The sequence below is a fragment of the Armigeres subalbatus genome, chromosome 1 (genome assembly GCF_024139115.2).
Source record: "Armigeres subalbatus isolate Guangzhou_Male chromosome 1, GZ_Asu_2, whole genome shotgun sequence".
NCBI classification, from domain to species: Eukaryota; Metazoa; Arthropoda; class Insecta; order Diptera; family Culicidae; genus Armigeres; species Armigeres subalbatus.
The window spans coordinates 150,361,978-150,387,791 of NC_085139.1; the positions used below are offsets into that span (position 1 = coordinate 150,361,978).

General features: G+C 38.0%; 2 protein-coding genes across 3 annotated transcripts in view; one reads left to right on the plus strand and one right to left on the minus strand.

Moving 5' to 3' along the window:
* Positions 1 to 25,814, plus strand: part of LOC134205263 (UNC93-like protein MFSD11) — a 223,722-nt gene that overhangs the window by 56,455 nt on the left and 141,453 nt on the right. The window lies entirely within an intron of this gene.
* LOC134205261 (teneurin-a-like) overlaps positions 1 to 25,814 on the minus strand; it is a 94,134-nt gene that overhangs the window by 39,097 nt on the left and 29,223 nt on the right. Inside the window, 8 exon segments of the mRNA XM_062680353.1 lie at positions 489 to 515; positions 7,479 to 7,686; positions 7,786 to 7,932; positions 9,929 to 10,114; positions 10,182 to 10,391; positions 10,486 to 10,680; positions 11,206 to 12,204; positions 13,047 to 13,153. Of these exon segments, the coding sequence (XP_062536337.1) occupies positions 489 to 515; positions 7,479 to 7,686; positions 7,786 to 7,932; positions 9,929 to 10,114; positions 10,182 to 10,391; positions 10,486 to 10,680; positions 11,206 to 12,204; positions 13,047 to 13,153 (2,079 nt within the window).

The window sequence follows — 25,814 nt, forward strand, 5'->3', positions numbered from 1 at the left end:
TAGTTATCATTAAACTTCAATTTAACCAAACAAAGTCACTGAGACGATTGAGTTCAAACCATTCTTTAAACCTTTTTATGATAGAGCAGCACATGAAAACTGTCAATCCATAGTATGGATCGAGCTAATTGGTATTACTTCAACGAACTCTACTGTGGATATATAGAGTAATTGATGTAACCCCAATTTGAACGATTTCATACTTTTGGCAGGTAGAATACTTAGATGCGTGATTTTGTGTGTAAAATGCAATGAGAAAAAAAAACAATCTCTATGTATTGATGTAAAATAAAAATTCGCTAAAAAATATTTGAAATTCTTAACATATTGTGAATTCTAAGAATGAACCACGAATTGATCGGAATTTCAAACATATTTTTTACGACTTAAGGAAATAGTGATTTTGTCACGATTTTGAAAAATAGTGAAACTATAAATGTCTACAACAGGTAATGCAAATGAATGAAACCAGTGTGATTGCGACTTACCACGGTGTAAAAGAGTTCCAGAACTCACTGAACATTACCATAGATATACGTAAAACAAAGAGCGGAGCTAAAATTAGTTCATCGAATACACTGAAATACTGGTTGTGGGTGATAAATGATGTATACTTTTAACATTGTGAAAAATTCAATGAGCACCAAGGTACAGCACAAGGACGATGGACATAAGACAAACAATATTACAAATACTTTTAGTTTTTCATAGCGTGTGCGTCATTCGCATTCGATAAGCATATTTATTACTAATAGTCATATTTATCAATTATTTATACAATAAAATTTCTGGAGCATCAGAGTAATCGTAATTATTCAATACTCTGTTGTCGAACTACAGATAAGTACACAAGCTGTTGGTTGTACTCTTGTGTGTTGAATAACATCTGATCTTCAATTTGAAGATGAGCAAACTAAAATAGTTTTGCTTCATATACATGAGCTGTAATCTAATACTTTCGTTTATCACTTGTAATCGAATTGAAGTGTCAACAAAAATCGATTTTATAAATATTGTGATCATTTAAATTTTTATTACCCCCAGCAGGAGAGCAATAAAATATTTTAGAAGAAATTAACGAATTACAGTCTAGAATGATAAATAAATTAGATAGGCAACGCGCTCACTCTCATTCATTGTCGTGCAAATGTGTTCATCTTCTTTTCAATCCCTGTTATATAATTAATGATTGGGAGATAACGATTAAATTAGATCGAAAATTAATTTCTACGCATCAATGCAATGTTTGATTATTTTGAATAATATTTTTCAACTGTTCAAATTAAGTGTTGTAGTAATTTAAAACTCAGAAAACAAACAAAAAATAACTTGTAGCAGAAATAAAATAATATAAACTTGCTGATTCCGCTTAGTTCAAACATATGTCCAATAATCAACTAAAATCATCGAAACAAACAGTATTTATAAATAACCATAACTTACCAGCAATTGAGGGAATGGGTCGCTAAAGATTTATACTTCACGCTCCAAATTATCATACAAAACCCTAAAAAATCCCTGTTTTGTCCCTCAGTTGTGGTTTTGCATGAAGATAGACCAGAGACTTAAAATATTTCTACAAGTTTACACGACTGGTCTTTGAAATTTATGTATCGATTAGTAAAAATAATTGTGGAAGTCTCCACTATTATTACATTATCGTGAGTAACATTTGCGATATTGAAATCCTAAGCTGACTACAGCTGCTCCTACTGATGCTAGAATTCAAAAGAAAAATCTAGATGGTTTTTTAACTCAACCATATTTTGAGATAAAGTCGCAAAGATTTTGTACTAGGCAAACATGCATTTAGTAGTAGTGCATAAATGCCAATATCAAAATCATTGTTTGGAAAAATTAAATTTAGTCAGTTGAAAAAGGCACCTAGTTCTGACCGGTTGTCGTTTTATTCCATAAAACATGTTGAAACAAGTATCGAACTTGGCTCTGGGTGGCGAATTTCGAACTGGGTTCTGAATTACTTTATTCGAGACAAGTGCTTAAAAACATATGTAGTGCGGTTCCATTTTGAGCGAAGTCTGCCGGAAGTTTTATACATTTCAAACGAGCAAGATTTTTTGGTCTAGTTCAATGCAAAAAAATAATAAATATGTTTGGATAATGTAGACCAATACTGTAGATGACTGGAAATCATTTTAAGAACCCAAGAAAAAAAACTAATAAAAACATTCTTGCAGCAAAACAAGCTTAAACGACCAAAAGCAAGAGCAAGTAGAAAAATTGTAAACTAATCCAATTATTTATTTTATTGAAGTCAATTCTCCGCCATGGAATCGTTTGCATTTTTTCTCAATTTTTAACGCACTTTTGACTAGCAAGGACATAGTCTAACATTGTTAGCAATAGTATAATAAATGAAAAGTGCAGATAATAGAGTTCATAGTTGTTTTAAAAGCGATGACGGAGTAGGCTTTTTTCGTATTGGTGAAGATTATTTGGGGTAAGATATTCTATCAATTATCTGAATACGTTTTACACGTATATTTTTTCTACTGCAATGTTTGAGTTGTTTCGAAACACTCAACTATATTTTGTTTAATAAATCTTTTCGAGCAGACATGACACAAACTTTAATTTATCTAGGATCACATATGCAAATATGTGATAGATAAAAACATAATCTTTTGAAGAAATCATAAATAATCTTGTGGCTTGATGTTCATATTCACTCGAGAACGATTTTTTCAATTACTGTTAAAATGAGTTTATGAATATTCGGATGCAAATGCTGCGTCTTCAAGAACAAAAGAAACTCGCTGCATATGTTGCCTTTGAAGTATGTTGATCCTGCATCGTACTGTGCATATTCACGAACGCTTATAATTGTTTAAATTGGCAGTTCATGCAAGCTCAGAATTTGGGGAGACTAGATTCCCTTGATCCCTAAACATCATTTCGAGCCATGCCACACTGGGTTTTTTTAAGGACAAAGGCTCAAAATTCAATTATTCTAGGTGCCCCTGAAATCTTGACCAAAATTATATGTTTTTGAAGCGAAAAACTGTGAGGAATCGATTGCATATTATTTTGTGCTGGTCAAACCCCACATAAGGAACAATCAAAGTCAATTGTCAATATTCCGGGTATAAGCCACCCGGCGTGGAAATTGATGACTATGTCTGAAACTCGTTTTGTGCAATTGCATAACATGTGAAAGATTTAGTTCGAAAAACGTATTGGAGGGTAACCACTTCCTTCGGTGGGGTTTGATCCCACGACACCAGTACGCTAGACAGGTACTTTACCTACTAAGCTACGAAGGACGTCCATCGTCCTCCGCAGCTCAAAAGGCTATTGATGAGATCAAATTTCTAACAACAGGCACATAGCCGAACTCTCACAATCTATTTTTTAAACCAACTCTTTCACACATATTGTTTTGTGCAATGCCAACCGAGTAAGATGAGTATTTAGTTATGTCTGGTATACACAAACAGCTTCATCAGCAATTGTGCTCAATGAAGTAGATTTCATCCCGACCACATTACCGAAGAAAAATGAAATCTTGTTACAAGATAATGGCTACTAAGAACAAAATTGTATCAAAGTAAGTTATAAATATCACAATCTGTTGGAAATGTGTCCAGTTTTTGTTATGCTCTTCTAGTCGGATAGAGGTATGTACGTTTTGCTTTAATTATGCAAAAAATTAAATATTTGTCATGTTACGAGCTGCCCCTGCATTGCTCATGGAAAATATATCAGGGAAAACCCTGACTAAAGTACCAAAAAGTTTGAGTGCGATTTTCTTAGCGTGTATTGTACAGGGATTGAATCCTAAAGAGAAAGAACAAGTCTCTTACTTATCATCTCTGTATACATATACGATATGTAGCATACCGCGAGAGACTTTTTTCTCAAGCTGTCATGATAGAGAACTGATTCGGGATGCTATACCCCATGATAAATTTCTTTAGAAAGCTCCAAGTGCTGGCTCTGATGATGCATTTCAACTTATTCTACACAGCTGTGCAGTAACCAATACGAAAGGAGCGAAAACAAAGCGAGAATCACCATTTTTCTGTCCGATTCTGTTTTTTCGCACTTGTATACAAGTTTGATAAATTTGTTATCATGGCTTGTTATGATTCGGAACAGTTTTTGCCTCTCCTTTATCGTTGTTCGTTATCTAATTAGAGCGATTTCTGCAAACCCTGGTATTGTAGGGGAAAAGACGGCTTTGGCAGGTTTTGTTCTATTATTGGCAGGGGGGTTTTTGACGACCAAATTTTATGAAATTTGGCCACAATATTCTTTGATATGCGAAGAATGTTTACGCCAAATTTGAGCATAATCAGTCATAAAATACCCCCTGACAATAATAGAACAAAACCTGCTAAAGCCGTCCTCCCCCTATATAAAATAGTATTTTGGGCATTACTTCTGTTCTGAGCCCATTCACATCTGAACCATGCGTCTCTAGCGGGTCTAACCAGCACGCAATTGATTGCCCGTCGTTTTCTCTGGGAAACATATATTTTCGATAAGGAATTTAGCGGTAGCTCAAAACAAGACTGATATTCTGTCATTTTTTTTGTAATTTGGGCGAAATGGGGCTTTTAGTGCCGTCTTTCCAAGTAATGAAGCAGCAGCTCAAAAAATATCCAATATATTGTTATTTATAAGGTAATTGGGACGAAATAGTCCCGCATCGATTTACCGCAATTTTTCACATTCATTTTCCATGAAGAATTTAATGGCAGCACGAGGGCAAATTTTTTGTCATGACCAATATGTACTGTAATTTTTGGGGTAATGGCCTTTCAAATGGGGTCTGCCAGGCACGAAACTTTACGCAATAGATTCCTTACAGTTCTTACCTACAGGAAACACATTTTTATCATGATAATTAAAACTCGCGGGTTGTTTCTATCGTGAATTCCAAAAAATATCAATATCAAGCATACACTTGATGTGGTCTATTATTTTTTTATCAATCCGTCTCTAGCTGCAAATAGACGGAAACAATGATTTAAGACTGTTGTACATTTGTGAAATTTCGCTTATATTTCATCATCAAACCTAGAATCCAGTTGTGTCGCCATATAGGGTAGGTTATTTGTTCTACGAAGGCAACTATCGTAGACATTTGTGACAGTTTGAAAAGTTGAGAAAATTGAGCAATTTGAAAAAAAAATCGCTGTGTAATTTGCGTGAGTGAGCATCCTTTATTCGTGAAATCGGCAGAGAATTGCGAACCTTGGTTCTCCAATGCTAAGCACTATTCCAATTGCCACTAATGGTGTGAACCATCTGGGAAGAATAATTTGTGGTATCCAGGAAGAAAATTCTGCAAGTAAGCGCTTAAATTGAACTGAGCAGGAGGGTACACGGCTATAGGACCGCTCCAAAACCAAGCTTTTGATACAAGGCTTGGAGGACCATATTAAATATAGACCAATAGGTTAATAGGAATTTTCGACAAAATTTTGACCAGGCCACAAGAGGGCGATTTCTCAAAATGGGGAAAACAGGTGGTGCACAAGATTGAAACTATAACGTTTCAGATTATGCTCAGAAAATAGAAACCAAGTCATGCTACACAGGTTATCAATTTATTAGTGTCATGTAGCATTCTTCTTTAAAAATATAAACGTTTTATTTTTGTAGAAGTTGTGCTGTAGTTCTCTTCAGAAAAAAAAAATTCTTCCACTTAATCTTCTTCCAGAGCTTCCACTTAATTTGAAATACAGTTCGCTTCTAGAGCAAAAGCGGTTAGATTTCTAGAGAGCAGATGTATAAATTAAGTCTCTGTAGCCTATCTCCAAAAGTCTAATTGATACTGTCCTTACTAAATCAAACATTTATACAAATAAAAATAACTAAATTGAAGTAACAAGTTTAGTCTAAGCTTAAATTTAAACATGACTGCACTGACGTTATTACTTCAAAAATAATGATTCTCTAATATGCACAAAATAATATGCCCGTTTTGGAATACATGTTTCCAATATTCGGAATTGTTCATGGTCATTAGACCATTGGTTTTAAAGTCAATACACTGTGGCTTTATAATAAAAACAAATAAATCGGAATGTGAACAGTTGTTGGTTTTATATATATAGGCCATAAGCCTTGAAGTCTATTGAACTGTGGTTTCATAATGAAAAAAAAAATCGAAATGTGAACAGTTGTTTTTGAAGCTTTTATAATCTAGCTCACGAATAATGGTAATTTCAAAGTTTGTTAAAATTTTCATTTTTTCTGGAGGATTTTGTGGATATGAACAGACATTGAGGATTATAGACGCACACAAGGTTGAACACATTAGACAAACACATACTCCATGCAACTGATTTTTACTTTTTATATCAAGAATAAAACGCTTTACCGTTTTCTGCATGCAGTATTTTCATTTCTGTATTTATTGTATGATCCAAAAATACTTCCATCATGAAGAGTTTGATGACTATCGTAGGAGATTTGGAACACGAAAGTTTTCTATTTTTCTTTTGAGATCGTTATTGTTTTAATAATTTGATAGTGCTCTTCAACTACCATGGGAGAAAAAGGGTTAAAAAGAACCAGTATCAATATTAATTAATTAATTAATTATTGCATCCACTTTTTCTATTTTTGAGTCTAAAATACATACTTTTTTGGTCCATTACTTTTAGTAAATTGAATTTTTACTAAAGGAAATGATTACAGATTACAGCCCATACACGCTAAACGCTAAACACACGGTCTTCTAAGCGGATATGGGCTGTAGTACCAATGATACATACATGAATTATACTGCCGCAGGAAATGAAATTTACCATCGTTCATTTTTTATTTCAAAACCAATTACATGGAGGGGATAGGGATTCAATGCTATAGGTGAAGGATGTTTTCATTTTTTCTTCTGATATCTATAGTTATCAGCTATAGAACGATACACATTATTTTCTGAGGAAAGGAAATGTTAATTTGAACTGTACGCCTGTTCGCTGTGTTCGCAGAAAACTAAAGGCTATCGTTGAATATAAATTTATCCTATATAAGGTTCTATTGCAAAACTTGTAAAATTGACCGATTGATGGATCGCATTGCATAATATTATAAGGACATAATTAAAAAATCTGTTCATTGATTGTTGAATGTTTGACAAAAATGGATTAGTATAATTTTGTTTGTGAAATTTGTGCTCTGTGCTTTTACATTGCTGACAATTTACCAGAACAAAACATGTTTAAAAATTTGCTTTCACGATTTCCATCATTTGATCAATTTTTCCTTTCTGTGTATGTAATTGGGATGCGTATATGCATTTACAGCATATAGATGAATGAATTTATCATGGGCTTGGGCAAAAAATTAAGAGGTAGGGTACATTCGGGGACCCTGTTTAAACTTCAGTTACACCTATCATCATTATTTTTTTTTAATTTCTTCTAGTGCTCTTTGAAAGGAACGTGATTAGTACTCAGCTAGTGAATAAAACTACGATCAACAGAGGTTGCCGGGGTACTCACCTTTCACTATATTCATCCATGTGAGCATATGACTGGACCGAGTTTTCTTCAATGAGAAATTTCACCCTCTGGTAGAAAGAAGCAGTGACTGACGGGGGTTGTTTTCGAAGAAGTACCTCTACAGGATCATTAGACGCCAAACACATTATGTGTTCTCCGCATATCGGATGTGTACAACATTCGCTGTCAGAACAGTCAGTCATACCATCTATAAATATGGAAGTAGATTTTAGAAATCTCATTGAACTTATTGCCCTCCATAAAATAATCTATATGAAAAGTAAATTGTATTGGTGGAAAATCTTACCGTTATCATTATCAATATTATCTTTGCAACTCATCTCCAATGCAATAGAACAATCATTTCCTGCCCAACCTTCAACACATACACAACGATATTCGCCATCCTCTAATGTACATTGTCCGTGGCGAGAGCATCCGTTTTCGCACCCAGCTGTAGAAAGAAATGAAAAACAAATTAGACTTTAAGGTTAGATCAAATATTATTTTCATCTTTGAGCTTGGGCATTTGGTATGCATCAGGCTTGAGTTTTCTATAAATGACTTTCGCAGAAATTTGAGGCTTCACTCTTCTGAATCCCAGTTTATGGACGCACACGCAATGACAGTTTCATCAATGCAAGTCTGCATATTATTTATAACACATTTTCCTAATGATATTCACAAAAGAGATGAAAAGGTGTGCATTAAGACTGGTTATCAACGATACAAGCACGAGCGACGGCGTTACATTCGGTTTTGCTGTACGACCATCATAGGTATAGGTAGGTAGAAACTACCCAGCAAACACTAGATCGTATATCATAGCGAATAAGTGTACAAAGTGGAGGCCATATGCGTACACTTTGCATGCAGTCAAATGGAAAAATGCGCCTATATCGCCTCCACCTTGTATACTTATTCGCTATCATATATGACTTTGTTTTGGCTGGGTATGTCCAAGGGGTTGGCGACTCCTCAGGTCACTGTGGATTGTCAGTTTTGCCTAAGATGTAGTGGGGTTTAACAGTGGGTACTAGTAAACTTGCGTATAAGGAGCTAGCGTAGCGTACAAGGAGCTGGTACAGCAGATCTTAGAGCTCTATGCACAGGAGAAACCCTCCAGTGTAAGCAGCTGGATGAGGTTACTGTGGTAGAGGATCTTATCACAGCCGTCAGGTCGGAGTGTGGCCTTCAGCGTCGTAATCGATCCGCCTTCGTTTGAGATCATTTGGAAGGCAGGTAGCGGAGGTTAATACTTGTGGGTTGATCGATATGTCCAGTAAACATGTACCAGTCACTAGTAGTGGACCGATGCTAGACTGCCCACAGTCGCATATTTGTGCCATATAAATCCAAATTGTGCCAGAAAATTCAGCAAAGATGGCACTGATATGCGATAATTGGTAGTACAGGTGTTTAGTACAGCTAGGAGTTCCGCCGCACAGAGTTCAGAGCTGCGAAGTCAGCGCTCAACAATTCCGTTAAAGTGAGTTAAAGAGGGACAGCATCTTCCAGAGTTCCAACATCAATCCTTAGGGCGCCGCCTATAGGGTGGATGGATGATTCACATCGATTATCTAGCCATCAGCACCATAAGAGAATGCTGAATTGACGAGAGCGACAATGGCAACGAGCGAAGATCTGCTAGACATAGTAAAAACGTTAGCAGTAACAAAGCACTGGGGCCAGATGTCATCCCGAACGTATTAGTGCAGCTCCAGGACGACAATACAGCGATACCTCGACGAGTGCTTGCTCTCTCGTGAGTGAGTGCTCTCTCGGACTATCACCAATCAGCATACAGGCCCATATGCTTGTTCTCGACTCGACGGGAAGGTTGCTCGAAAGGGTTATCCTTAAAAAAACTTACTCCGTACACAAAAAGTACCGAGGGTCTGTCGATTAATCAGTACGGTTTTTGCAAAGGGAGGTCCACTGTGGATCGCCATCAGAGCCGTGATAAGCATAGCGGAGGTGGCAATCCAACGCAAGAGGAGATATACCCGCTACTGTGCGGTGGTGATCTTGGGCGTCAAAAAAACCTCAACAGTGCAAGCTGGGATGGAATTGCGTTTTCATTGTTCTGGCTCGGAGTGTCATCAAATCTATATAAGATCATCGGGAGCTACTTTCAAAACACAGTAGAGGTCGACAGAGCGCTGATATCACTGCAGATGTACCCATCATAGACCCGGTGTTATGGAACGCAATTAAATTTAAAAAAATCTTCACTTTCTCTTGACTCAAATTCAAACCCCCAGTGGTGATGATGCTTTTCTTGGTATCATTTTCGAAATTAGTGTGATACAAGTAAAAATCTTGCCAATCAAAATCACGACCAATGTCGGGGCCAACGTTTTTCGGACTAGCACACCGCGCTTGAAACGTTAGTTGTGCATTGAAATTTAGACAAAACACACAAAGAAAAGATAACAGTTTGTACTTACGGAGCGTGCAATGTCTTCCATTCCATCCTTGCGAGCAAACGCAAGTTCCATTTTTACATTGGCCATGCTCTGCACATCTTGTATCACAAGTCAATTGATCACATAGACTGCCAGTCCATCCCAAATTGCATCGACATCGTCCTGATTCGCAAATCCCGTTTGGACCACAATCGAGACTACATACAGCTGTAAAAAAAATAAAAATAAAAATGTTTAATATTTTATTAGAAACAGCTTCACGGTGTGCGCTTACCTTGAGAGCAATCAACTCCTGTCCAGTGACGGTCACATACACAAGATCCCGTCTCGAGATCGTAAGTACCATGGTCAGAACACGTAGGAAGACACTGATAGACTTGTTGATCAACTATGCTGCAGTCGTCTCCTTGCCAACCAGCTTTACAGTAACATTGGCCTGATACACATGTACCGTGTCCAGAACATGATGGATCGATACAGTCCGCTGAGAGAAAGATAGAGATTAATATATGTGTGGAAGAATTAGTACATCCTATTTGCCCGTTAGTTGGTCTCATACTCCAGAACAATGTACTTACGTTGCTCGCAGTATAATCCTTTCCAGCCTCGTTCACAGTGACAATCGCCTTCGATGCAACGTCCGTGGTTTGAACAACTGGGTAGCTCGCATTCAGACACCGGTATGTCACATTCTGAACCTTTCCATCCTTCTTCGCAATGGCACACTCCACCACCATAATGCCCATGGGATGAACATAATACAGGGCACACACCTGAAATTATTAAACTAATTTTAGCGTTGTTCCCATTTTTGTATTGTAAAGATATTAGCATTGAGCAATTCGCACAGATTCGTAGACCGTGGTACAAGCCTGGACTATGGTATGAGAGTAGCATCACTTTCGTCCGTTGCGACAGATATTGATTTGGGACTAATCACTATTTCTTAGATGGAAGCAATGCACTCTCCAATAGTCGAGATCTGTCCTGGCTACGTCCTTGCGAATGCTGTGAAAGGGAAAGGATGGTTAGTTGGACACCTACTTAAGAAAGATGCAAAGAACTCTACGACCTCTCATAAGTGCCACAGGAGGTTTTGGAATTGTTAGTGAGGAAAGTTATAACAGTAGGCATCATTATGGTAGAATGTGAAACACAGAAAGAACTTAAATAGAAATACAAAATAGGAAAGTCACGAGCCTGGAATTGAACCCACAACCTCCTGCTTATAAGGCAGAAGCGGTAGCCACTAGACCACCGAGCTCGTCTCCATTTTTATATTGTACAGATATACTTACTAATTGAACAGTCAGGTCCTTGATAACCATCAATGCAATCACATTTTCCCAAATAGCAGGACCCTCTGCCAGAGCAGTCATTGGGACAAGTTGTGCGAATACCTTCAGCTTCACCAATAATCAAAGAAAGGGTATGCGGCAAAAGTTCATCATTGTATACCGACAGGAACCACCGTCCGACGTCTAAATACTGCAAGATCGTAACGTTGACTGTCATCGATTCCATGTCCAGTTTTGGCATTTCGTTGTCCGCTGATCGTTTCGATATAATATGTTGATCAACATCATCAAGCTTAAGATCAGCAAACGCAAATTCGTTACTCCGGCGAATTTCGAAAGAAGATTGTGGCTCATGGTTTTCCTCGAAACTGCTTATCGTTTCCAGTGGATGTTGTGCAAATCCTCCATCATTCAAAAGGCTCCGCTTCCTTCGTAACCGGTGGTCTATTCTTCCGCCTTTTATAAATTCTACAAAATCATACTGCGTTATGCTTGGCCCTACATTCCGTCTACCGTACACGGCAAAATTGGCACCCCATGGTAATGTGAAATTGAATTGAATGAATGCAGGATGTTTGTTGCGGAACTCTGCGTTCCAGAATTGAAATGGTGGAATACTTGCACGATATAGCTCATTATAATTTTTCAATTCTACTATAGCCGGCCATTTTTGGGCGACTACTGAGGACATTAGCTGATCTTGTGCCTGCTGCTGCTGTAACTGTTGGTCCTGATAATTGAACTGTGATAAACTGCTGTGCATATTACCATAATTATTCATTGTCGTAGAACTTTTGTGATCGACTGTACTTGTTAGAAGGGATTCTTCCGTGGGCATCATTGTCGATCCCCCGTTACTACCAACAATACCTGCCACTGTTCCAAGATTACTTGTTGCGCTTGCGGAATCCGAAGTGATCTGGTCTTGTGCGTTAGATTTTACATCCTGCACCAATATACAATTGGTTGAGTCTATATTCGTCTTCATCGAACTCGTCGCTGTGAAGGAAAGAAAAATGAAGAATTGCGATTTTTTAAAGTATTAAGATTGTATATATTGTTTGTAATGTTAACTACAAAAATTTGAAATGATGATAAAAAGATCATCAAGTACTTTGATACATGTATTCTTATATAATTTGGATAGTACCCTTTCAACATTGGTTTCAACAGGTTATTCAATAACATCAATGGAGTCTAGCTATTGATTTTTGGAGGTGTAATGCCACGAGTTCCAATTCAAGTAGTAGCTTATGATGTCATGCGTAGGCCTTCCTTAACTCAGTATTAAATCGCACATCTGCTCTACATAGCAGAACATGCTGAATATAGCTTGGGTCGAATCTTGGTCCGATCTCGAAAGTTTTAAGTAGGGTATATTCACAAATTATCATAGACATAGGTTATTCATGCTAGTCATATTATATATGATTGCTTTTTTTAAATGATTACTTGACCAAAAAACATTACAGAGAAAACGTCGGTCTCATCCATAAAATTCCTTAGGAAAACTGATAAACATTGAGATATTTTGAGTATAATAAATTATTTTATTATTTTAATTATCTTCTAGAGATCAACAGAACAAAAGTAGAAATTAATATTATCTCAGGCCTAACTGTGAAAGTGTTGTTTATCAGTGTGATGCCAAAGAAGAAGAGATATTCGATTTAAAGTAAATGGATATTTTAGTAATCAAGAATTCCAACAGCAGAAATGTATGTTAAACTAAATCTTTTGTGTTTTGGATTCATCACGAATGTATGGAAATTTTTGATATTCGAATTCAAAATTTACACTAGTGAATAATCAACATTGATCTTCTGCATGTTTTCACTTACCTGCAAAATACGCCAGCATTGCAGTTAGTATCACGGACAATAAAATTAAGGCAATACTAAAACACTTCCAAGAGCATCGGTGCTGACATCTTTTATCTATGTGAAACCTGGAATAGAAATAAAACAATAGTATTAATTTTCAAATTGAATTCATATATTTAAATGTAAAGATCAAAATAATTTATTTTTAAAGCAACTACAAATTCCAAGATGGGCAGCAATTATTTTAAAAAATACGGCAGAATAATTACTGAGAAAGATAAGTGTATCATTTCCCAGAGTTGGAAAATCAATTTGGTAACAACCCATAAATTTTTCGTCCGAATATAATGAGTTCAATTATATGGTACAGTGCGCCAAATGACCACAATGACGTTTGAGCGGTGCCGTGTTTACTTCATTTGAAAGTGAAGGTGGGTTGAGTACCCAAACAAAGCTTTGAAAGTATTGGTGCAATAAAAACTGTTAAATACTTTTGTAGTTTTGGTGTCGTATTTATACAAACAAAGAATATAAGTAGGGTGGTTCAAAAAACAACTTAGCTCCACCACGCTCATTCGATTCCGCTCCATGCTCCGAGTGTCTTCCAAAAGCCTATTTGAACAAAAATTGATTGAACACAAGCTGGTTCAAGTTTGTATGGAAACTAACCCTTTCATTACACTGGCGACAGTGCCTCCCCTCCAAACGCTGGCGAAATGAGAACTCACATAGCTGAAAGCCACATTCCAAAGACTTCACTGAACGAAAACCGAACCTTAGGAAAGATCCATTGATTACTTAACGCAAAAAATAGCATTTTATACCCCACTCTGGCCCATGTCACAATTTTTGTATGAAGTCTGTATGGATCGTCAAACTTCAGGCGAACCACCCTCTCTCTTCTAAGCGATACGTTATTTAAGGATTTTGTCTTAACCAATTGTAACCAATTTCAACCTTGTCGGAGTTTTAGCGTAACTACTCAAAATGCAACATTGCTGCTCCAGGTGCGATAGATATCACAGACAAATTCAGCCTAATTTTGTTGAATTACACGTTCCACTGATGCCATTTGAGAAGTCTTATTATCATAACTAAAGATTCGCAACCTCGATTAAAATCGACTACCAACTATTGAAACGACCATTAAAATTTAATATGCATTGTCTATGGATGTAAAGCTATTGAATATTTTATCCAGTCATCAGAATAATGTGAAATTCAACCTCGCCCTATCAACTGTCATACAAACCTGAAACGACCTGTGCACGGTAGGTCCCTATTCAAACCAGCTCAAACCATCAGACAACACCCAAAATATGAAACATAAACGACTGAGCGTGGTGGAGCAAAATCATTTTTGAACCACCCTAATGATTAGTTTGCTGCTATCGGTGCCGGTGTTTACATTCGCTCCGCGATCAGTTTTAAATAGTTTTTTTTTTCGGGAAAAATGGCAGTTTATATTAAGTTTTCGCTTCAAACAAGTGACTGATTTCAAAAAGTGAAGTCCCTCCGACGAGACAGGAGGATTTCGCGGGCCAAATAAGCCACCTATACAAACAACCATTACTAACGACATAGAAAATAATACAACTCGATACAATCAGCAACGACCTAGGCGACGAATAAAGGATCATGATTGGAAGCTTAGAACATGGAACTGCAAGTCTCTAGGCTTCGCAGGTTGCGACAGGATAATCTACGATGAATTACATCCCCGCAACTTCGACGCCGTAGCGCTTCAGGAAATCTGCTGGACAGGACAGAAAGTGTAGAAAAGCGGGCATCGAGCTGGGAACCGGCTTCATAGTGCTGGGTAAGATGCGCCACCGCGTGATTGGGTGGCAGCCAATCAACGCAAGGGTGTGCAAGCTGAGGTCGTTTCTTCAACTATAGCATCATCAACGTGCACTGCCCACACGAAGGTAGACCCGACGACGAAAAAGGAACTTTCTATGCAGAGCTAGAGCAGACATACGATGGATGCCCGTCAAAATCGTCATTGGCGACATGAACGCTCAGGTAGGAAGGGAGGAAATGTATAGACCGGTCATAGGACAGGATAGTCTGCATATCGCATCGAACGACAACGGCCAACGATGCATAAACTTTGCAGGTTCCCGCGGAATGGTAGTCCGAAGCACTTTCTTCCACCGCAAGAATATCCACAAGGAAACATGGAATACACCTAATCAAGAAACGGAAAACCAAATCGACCACGTTCTAAGTTGCAGTTGTCTGCGCTCAAAACTCTCGACGGTATACAACACGCGTCGGAGTCGTCCGCAGCGGCTATACATTGGGTGGCTACAAGACGTTAAACTAGTCCAAGACTACGCGGAGCAGCTGGAAGTGGCACTCCCAACGGAAGAGCAGCTAGGCGCACCATCTCTTGAAGATGGCTGGAGAGATATTCGATCCGCAATTGGAAGCACCGCAACTGCCGCACTAGGAACGGTACCCCCGGATCAGAGAAACGACTAATATGACGGCTAATGTGAGCAGTTAGTTGAGGAGAAGAATGCAGCATGGGCGAGATTGCTGCAACACCGCACGAGGGCGAACGAGGCACGATGTAAACAGGTGTGGAACACACAGACAAAACTCGATTTTTTGGAGGAAAAAACCGCCAGCAGAAAGATCGAAACCGTGAAGAGGCGGAGCAACTGTACCGCGCTAATAATGCACGAGAGTTCTATGAGAAGCTAAACCGTTCACGTTAGGGCCACGTGCCACAGGCCCACAGCCCGATATGTGTAAGGACATAAACGGAAACCTTCTTACAAACGAGCGTGAGGTGATCCAAAGGTGGCGGCAGCACTACGAAGAGCACCTGAATGGCGATGTATACAACGGTGGCGGTATGGTAATGAACCTAGGAGCACGCGCGCAAGACATGCGACTCCCGGCTCCGAATCTCCAGGAAATCCAGGAGGAGATCGGCCCGGTGAAAAACCACAAAGCCCCTAGAGGTGACCAACTACCAGGAGAGCTGTTTAAATACGGTGGTTGGCTAGATCGCTGCATTGGGTAAATACCAAGGTTTGGAAGGATCAGGTTCTACCACAGGAGTGGATGGAAGGTGCCGTGTGTCCCTTCTACAAAAAGGGCGATAAGCTGGATTGTAGCAACTACCGCGCAATCACATTGCTGAACGCCGCCTACAAGGTACTCTCCCAAATTTTATGTCGCCGACTAACACCAATTGTAGGATAATTCGTGGGGCAGTACCAGCAGGCGGGATTTATGGGTGAACGCTCCACCACGTACGAGGTGTTCGCTGTTCGCCAAGTATTGCAGAAACTGCGAATACAACGTGCTCACTAGAGTGATTCAAATTTTCCCTTTTTTGCCCCCGATGCTTAAACGATTGCATTTGCTATTTTAATAATACTCCTAAATTTTTAACAAATTTGAATGTAATTTGATTGTGCACACGTCATTTAAAGTTTGTATGGAATATAGTGTGAAAATCGGCTCTTATGTGAAATACTGTTCCTTGTGGTAGACCATGAACTATTTATATATAATCAGCAAATTGAATACATAGAATACTTCTTAAGTTGAAAGGCAGTTGTTGTTGCGAAGCGATTTGTCGTTTGGAAGCAAAGTTATGAAGAAAACAAACATGCTCTTAATTGATATTGATGTTATTCTTTTACGTGTTAAATTAAATTTCCCACGATTCAGTGTTTCCTTAATAACTTTTCTTGTAAGCATCAAATCGTTTGGCAACAAAGACGACCTGTTTCCCTGTATTTTTTTTATGTTGCCTATGTACTCATATGCTTTTAGAGCTTGATGGGAAGCGTTGGAAACGGTTTAGCATAAAAGTTACTGTTCTCATAGTAATTTTCATACAAACTTCAAACTGCACGTGCTCACTCAAATTAAATCCAAATTAGCTGAAAATTTAGGAGGATTATTAAAATGGCAAATGCAATCGTTTAAGAATCGGGGGCAAAAAAGTCAAAATTTGAATCACTCCAGTGCCCACGCATCATCTATTCATCGTCTTCAAAGCCGCATATGACACAATCGATCGGGACCAGCTATGGCAGCTAATGCACAAAAACAGATTTCCGGATAAACTGATACGGTTGATCAAGGCGACGATGGATCGGATGATGTGCGTAGTTCGAGTTTCAGGGGCATTCTCGAGTCCCTTCGAAACGCGCAGAGGGTTACGGCAAGGTGATGGTCTTTCGTGTCTACTATTCAACATCGCTTTGGAGGGAGTAATACGAAGGTCAGAGATCGACACGAGTGGTACGATTTTCAATAAGTCCGTCCAGTTATTTGGTTTCGCCGACGACATTTATGTTATAGCACGTAACTTTGAGAGGATGGAGGAACCCTACATCAGACTGAAAAGCGAAGCTGAACGGGTTGGACTAGTCATCACGTCGAAGACGAAGTACATGATAGGAAGTACATGAGAGGATAACGTAAGTCACCCACCACGAGTTTGTATTGGTGGAGGCGAAATTGAGGGCGTTGAAGTATTCGTGTACTTGGGCTCACTGATGACCTCCGATAACGATACCAGCAGAGTAATTTGGAGACGCATCATGGCAAGAAATCGTACGTACTTTGGACTCCGCAAGACGCTCCGATCGAATAGAGCTCGTAGCTGTACCAAACTGATAATCTACATACAAAACGCTTGTTAGACCGGTAGTTCTCTATAGACACGAGACCTGAACGATGCTCGTGGAGGACCAACGCGCATTGGGAGTTTTCGAAAGTTCTGCATACCATCTATGGTGGGGTGCAGATGGCGGACGGTATGTAGAGGAGGCGAATGAACCATGAGTTACATCAGCTGTTGTGAGAACCATCCATCGTTCACACCGCGAAAATAGGAAAACTGCGGTGTGCCGGGCACGTAACCAGAATGTCGGATAGTAATCCGGTGAAAATGGTTCACGACAACGATCTGACAGGAACATGGAAGCGAGGTGCACAGCAGGCAAGGTGGATCGTCACTCCGGCCTTAGTCTGAGTAAATATAAATATGATGCCTGGCTTGCAACTTGTCAAACTTCATGATTGAAAACAAGCTCAGCAGAATGTGTTCTTAGAGTATTTGGTCCATCTGGTCACATTCCGTAACGCCCTGTAATACCTACTGGTTCCCTGGGGGTAATGGCCATTTTTTTTAAATTCTGGAACCTGGCTTGCGATGTTTCAAGCTCCATGACTTTGCAAAACAAGTTGATATGAATAAGTACTGAGGGTATTTAGCCCATGTTGTCTCATTTCGTGACAATCTGGAATGCTGGTTCCCTGGGAAAATTGGCTGAATCCGAAACCTGGCTTGCGATTGTGAAGTGTCAAACTTCATGGATTTGCTAAACAAGCTCACTGTGCTCTGAGAGTATTTGGTCCATCTAGTCTCATTCCGAGACACCTTGGAATGCTGGTTTCCTGGAGGAAGTGACCACTTTTTGATCAATTCTGAAATCTTGCTTACGACGTGTGAATGATTATGCACAACAAGTTGATTCATCTGGTCTTAATCCTGGACACCCTGGAATGCTGATTCCCAGATGAAACGACAGCTTTTTGATTAATTCGGAAACCTGGCTTGCGACGTGTCGAACTTCATGATTCTGAAAATCATGTTCATAGCAGAGCATTAGTGATTAATCATAGATTTAATCATGATTAATGAATAATGGGTAATTTAATCATTATTCATTAATCATAATCATACAAAAAATACGATTCAATCGTTAATCACTAATCGTTAATCATAGATTTTTACATTTAATCATTATTCACTAATCATATTCATGACTCTTTCTGGTTTATTCATTAATCATCAATTTTAATCATTGCATACATCGCTTTTATTCATTAATCTTTAATCATAATCATACAATTTTTATACCTTTTAATAACACAATTTTAGGAAAGGTTACTTGATTATTGATCAATATGCAAATCATATAATTTGATTATTCATAATCATTAATCATTAATCATTTCGATCGTTAATCATTAATCATACACATATTGTGTCAACATTCAATCACGATAGGTAATCGTTAATCATACTTCAAACGTTTTATTCATTAATCATAATCGTTAATCATTGCCAAAAATTAATTTAATCAGGGGCGTCTCGTGAACTTTTGGTACACCGGTTCTACCAGCCTGCTAAAAAAATATGCATCAAGCTTTCGAATGAAAGTTGTGTATTTAATCTAATATTACAACCTTTTCTTGTGCAACGTAACCAAACATTAAAAAAAAATAAAAACAATTTAAATAGAAAGGATTTACAAAACAATACACAGCTTATTAATCTCTTTTGTTCCAAAAATGTTGCAATGTTGCACTTTAAATTTAAAACTCTCCTGATTCGTCTGAAATCTAACTTGGTAACAGTTGACGATAACTGGATATTGCTCAGAATAGAGATCTTTCAAATCGGCTCTTTCCACCATTCGGGTGCACAGGACCCATCGCCTCTAACATTTAAAAAACTTTCACATATTTTGTTGTTATGAAAAAAAATGTAATTAACCATTATTAGTATCATCATTTGATGCGACCCCAGTCCACTGAAATGTTTTCGAGTTATTTAGTTTTTAAAATTTTGTGAAAACTATGCCTTTTTCTCTAAGTTGATTGATTTTGATTATTTGGGGGAAAAACATTAAATAATTCAATTTTATAATATTTTATAGTAATCAAATTTTGATGTCTTTTTTGAAAACTAAAACATTAATTAATTATTGTTCTCGATACTGAATTATTTATGATGCATAATCATCAGGAGAAAAAAGAAAAACAAACCGTTCCCAATCATCAAAGCACATCAAAGTATGAACGAAAGCGTGCGCGGTGCGCCTTTCGGCAAAGCACAGCCCGACACTAAGACCGAGTCTAACCGAAGGTACGTCGCGTCGTTGATTGTTCTCGCAGCGCGTCGAACGGGTTGGAGTTGGACTCCTGCGCAACATAGCAGAACTTGCATCCAAACGTGCCGTGCCTGCTTCGCATTCGAAAGAGGATGATGTGGGGAAACGAAGAAAGCTGGCAACGCTCACGCTGGTTCTCCGCGCGCGGTGAACGAGTGAGCATACCAAGGAGGAAATTATTTCAAAACTTTTGTCACGGCGCAAGGCTTTAAATTTGACTTCTGGCAGCGTTGCTGTGGGTTCTTTATCATACGCTAAGAGAAGAATGAATTCTGTCATCAAAAGAAAAAGTAGAATCATGAAACAAAATTCACAGTGAGGTATAGAATGCAGTTTTCAAAATTATTTTCAAAATTTCAAAATAAAATTTATTTACAAATAATTTATAGCATGAGGTTAGAATTTTTATTGTCTACATTATACATATATTAATTTGATTGTTAATGACAATGAAGTTTTTTCTTGAAATGATTCCGCAGATGGTACTACTTTTAATCTTAATTGAATTTCTAATCCCGCCTAATAAATCATTTTCAAAAAAATCTCTGTTTGTAATTTTTAAAATTATTTTCATTTCCATTGGCTATACCTTGCCGTGTTAAATTTCAGTGATTCTACTTTTCCTCTGATGACAGCGTTCATCCACTTCTCCTCGCGTATGAATTGTTCGACTGGCAAAAGCTTTCTATGTGATGTGGTGTGCAGTTATCCGTCGGAAAAATACATATTTATGTGCAATGCGACTGTTACTGTACGCCAAGCATGTGGCCATGAGTTGATCTGTCTACGAAATATTTTGTTTCGTTAGATATTAAACCATCATTGGAAGTATTACGTGAAACTTTGTTTAAATATTTTACTGGGGTTATTTGCCCTAATAATTAATAGCTTAGAAATTAATTGTAAGGACATTAGTTTCCTACTTCTGAACTAAAAATGGTTACCTGTTCCATGAACAGGTAGAACGTATGGACGAGGCGCCTCTGAATTTAAGGACATAGTTGGAAGAGTACCACGATGGCCGCCAATATGGCACCGGACCTTCCACGGACCAACCCCACACCTCCCGCACTCCTCTCCCACCAACATTCGAATGCATCGAACAGTATCGAACAAAAGTTTAATATTCAAATTACTAACCTGCTCACAGCATATTTATTCACTTCCCGTGATAATGAACATGTTTATCCAAAGAGTTCCATGCATTTCGGTTCGAATAATATCATAAATCAGCAGTTTCGTGCCAATTTATTAGCCGTTCGCGATTTGGTGGGCTTATCACTGCACTTCACTTCTTCTCAAAGGGCACTGAAAAAATCAAGTTTTCACTCACTTCTCCGCACATGAGGAGCCCGAAATGTTGATGGAATGCAAATTAAACATCACTTTTCGGAATCAGTCACTTGTTTAAACCGAAAACTTAATATAAACTGCTATTTTGCCCGAAAAAACGATTAAAACTGATCGCGGAGCGAATGTAAACAACGGCACCGGCAGCAGCAAACTAATAATTAGGGTGGCTCAAAATAATTTTGCTCCCGCTCAGTCGATTGCGATTTATAATTTGGGTGTCATCCGATGGTTTGGGCTGGTTTGAATAGAGGCTTACCGTGCACAAGTCGTTTCAGGCTTGTATGACAGTTTATATGGCGAGATTGAATTTAACATTATTCTGATTGTGGTGCTTCGTCATTGGGCCCTGGCGAGGGGGGAGACCATATGACTGGATAAAATATTCAAGAGCTTCAACTCCATAGACAATCCATATTGAATGGTCGTTCCAATAGTTGCGAGTCGATTTTAATCGAGGTTGCGAATCTTTAGCATGAAAATTAGGCTTCTCAGAAGGCATCAGTGAAACGTGCAATTCAACAAAATACCCAGAATTTGTCTGTGATATCTATCGCACCAGGGGCAGATACTGCTACTCTAGTCTAGTCTACACTATCGCACCAGGAACGGATGCTTCATACAAAAAGTGTTTCATGTGGGTGAGTGGGGTATAAAATGCTATTTTTGCGTTACGTAATCAATGGATCTTTTCTGCGGTGCGGTTTTCTTTCAGTGAAGTCTCTGGAATGTTTCTTTCAGCTATGTGGCTTCTCTTTTCGTCAGCGTATGGAGGGGAGGCACTGTTGCCAGTGTAATAAAAGGTTTAGTTTCCATACTAGTTTTCATACAAACTTGAACCGGCATGCACTCAACCACTTTTTGTTCAAATCGGTTTTTGGAGGACACTCGGAGCATGGGACGGAATCGAGTGAGCGTGGTGGTGCTGGGTCGTTTTTTGAACCACCCTACTAATATTCTTTGTTTTTTTTTAATACGACACCAATACTACTACAGTATATGACAGTTTTTATTGTACAAATACTTTCAAAGCTTTGTTTTGGTACTCAGCCCACCTTCACCTTAATCGTTAATCATAATCATTAATCATTGTCAAAAATGAATAAATGATTAATCATAATCTTTAATCATAGAGCTGAATGATTTAATCATAACAAATTTAATCATTCATTGGAAGCTTTATTCATTAACGCTCTGGTTCATAGATACAAGTTATTACTTTTGATCGTATTCTAGAACACCCTGAAATGCTGGATCCCTGGACTGACTTGCGATATACAAACTTTTTGTGTTGATGAAACAAGTTCATAGAATTGTGTTATGAGGGCATTCGACCCTTCTAGCAACATTTTGGAACACCTCGGAATGCTAGTTTACTGAGGATGTAGCCACATTTTAAAAAGTACTGAATGCGGCTTACTGGCTTGCGACGTAATAAACTTCATGATTTTACAAAACAAGTTCATAGCAATGTATTGCGAAGGCATTTGACCCATGGTGCTGGTTCACTGAGAGCAACATTCCGGCATATCTCCTAATGTGACATGGTAGGATAACCCTCAGAACACTGCTCTATGAACTTATTTTGCAACATCATAACGCTGGATCTGTTGGGTATTCTGAAATGTGACCGGTTGGAACCAACCGTTTGTAATTGCTTTGCAAAATCATGAAGTGAGCCAGATTCTAGAAAAAAAATAAGATATATTTTCCAAATTTAAGAAGTTTGATAAGTTGTTAGCCAGGTTTCAGAATTGATCAAAAAGTAACTACTTCCCAAAGGAAACCAGCATTCCAGGGCGTCCCGGAATATGTACGGATGGACCTCATAGGAATGAGGGTATCCCATGAACTTGTTTTGCAAAATCATTAAATTTGATGCTTTTCAAGTCAGGTTTTAGATTTGACCAAATTAAGAAACCCCTATAAAAATATGGCTGCTGGTAGACACAGTTTTGCAGCTACAAATTTACTTACAATACATGAATCTCCTACACATATCCAAACTGACAATATCGGTAATGGTGCGGTAAAGAATGAGATACTTATAGATAACCTAGAACCAATATTAAATAACATCTCTTCTGACTTATCTGATTTACCATAGGTATGTCAAATCGTTTTTTACATATGCTTCTCTGCAGAAAAGTGTGGATACTTTTTCCACTTATGTACCTGCAAAAATGAAAAACCTCGGCGAATAGTATTCTTAAAATTTTCCCACATTAGCCGAAGGTTTCTTATATTTGAAAACTTCTATAGATATATTGTCACTGTGAATGGGGTTCCAATTAATTGGTCGAACGAAGCAAAATATTTAGGGCTAAATCCACAATGTGTTTTCAGTTCTGTGTTGCAGTTCTTTTTCTAAGCACGCAAGCCAATTGTAAAAAGTTTGTCTGAAGTAAAATTTTTTGATTCCTAAACAAGGAAAGAAGCACTTCATTCAAAATAAAATTTCAAATATAATTCTGCTGCTCCTTGACATAGTATATTTATAGAATTTCTTTGATTAAGATAAAAATAAATTTCCAAAAAGTAATATATAGCATATGTACACATTCTGTTAGTATAAATATTTACCTTGAAGGGGAGTACGGCGAGTAGTGAGATGCATGCCCGGAATGTGATGTTCTGAGGGGGAATACTGGCATTACTATTGGTGACGATCCACCTAATCGGGATCCCGTATTTGTATTCGTACTTGACATGCCCTGCGACATCTGTTGATGGTTTGATTGTAAGGTTGGTTGAAGTCTGGGGAGGAAGATTCGAATGATACTTGCTAAGTATATTAAGAGCCCAGTTTGGTAGAGCAATAAACTGCAGGTAGAGATTATATTATGCATTATTTGTTTGACAATATAAACACATTGCAAGAACATTTGTATTTGCATGCATAGGAATCAGGAAATAAAAATTCACATAAATGTTAGAAATGTTGTATGTTCGGAGAAATTAATATTTTTTCTATTATCTTGAGCAAAATAAAATTAAAAAATAATGCAAAACAAGTCCAACTCGAACTATAGATAATTGGTTTGTTGGTGGCACGATACAAGGGCGTAAAAAATTAATGCAATTGATTCGTTCAGCGTACAGCCTGAAATTAAAATTGAAATATTGAAAACATGCAAAAATCGTTAGGAGGGGTTATGTTTAACCGAACTAAAACAGGTGCTAAGGAGGAATGGGTCAAACGTAAATATAAAATGATGAACAATGGGAAAGTTGCACTCACATTTTGGACACATGCAGATTTTAATCTGTACAGTGAATTTAAAACTCGGTATCATTGAATCATTTAGCGTTTTTTCAACGTAAGTTTGTGCACAAAATTGATTTACTTGTATATGATTTCATTGCTCAGCATTACGACGAACAGATACAAATAGATCATGCAGAAGAGAGCAGGGTTCAATTTCCGGTACGAATCTTTTGCGAAACATTTTGTTATTATTAGTTAAAAGTTTTTCGGGTTCATGCACGCGTATTTGTATGAGCGCCAGAAAATTTATTGGCTTATGCTGTTTTAATTCCTAAAGGATTTATTCAAAACAGGTTATATTGTGATAGAAGGTGCAGGGTAGCATGGTATGGAGAGCCGAACAATCGAAAATTATGCAAACATGCACGCTAGGATAGAACAAAGTTCACATATGGTCGAAAATCCCTGCTCCCTAATCTCTTTCAACATCTTTTAGGCGATTTAGGGTCGATTTCTTCGCCTCCGCTTAGTGCTTAAACCAGGTTTAAACGTATGAGTGAGCATCGCTCAAGAGTTAAGCGGAGGTGAAGAAAACGGCCCTTAGGAGTTCTTTCTGAATTGAAGGCAATTTTAATGTGACTTGAAGGTAGTTTTCAAATCGGGTTTTCGGGGCTACACCGTAACTATGCTATGCTCTGGATTGTTCTGAAGGGTTTTATTGATAGTGTTAAAATATATAAAATGGACAAAGACTGCTGAATTATTAATGGCCAGTCATCACAAAATTCAAGAGTTCTTCGCTGGTTCAGCTAATCTTCTTCTTCTTCTTCTTATTATTATTATTATTTTTTATTTTTTTTTTATTTTATATACATAAAAATGAATTTCTGTCTGTCTGACCCTTATAGACTCGGAAACTACTGAACCAATCGGCGTGAAAATTTGTATGTAGAGGTTTTTGGGACCGGGGAAGGTTCTTAAGATGGTTCGAGACCCCGCCCCCCTTTGGAAAGGGGGGCTCCCATACAAATGGAACCCCAATTTCTTCATAACTCGATAATTAATCAAGCAAATGCAACCAAATCTGGCATGTGTAGGTTTTGGAAGGGAAGATATGTTTCTGTAGTGGTTCGCCCGTGGAAAGCGGGCTCCCATACAAAGGAAGCATAAATTACTGCATAACTTGAGAACTAATTAGAGGATAAATCAATTTTAGGCGAAACGAAGTTTGACGGGTCTGCTAGTATAAACATTAACCAGTTTTTTGACGAGTTTTGACGAGTAAGAGATCGT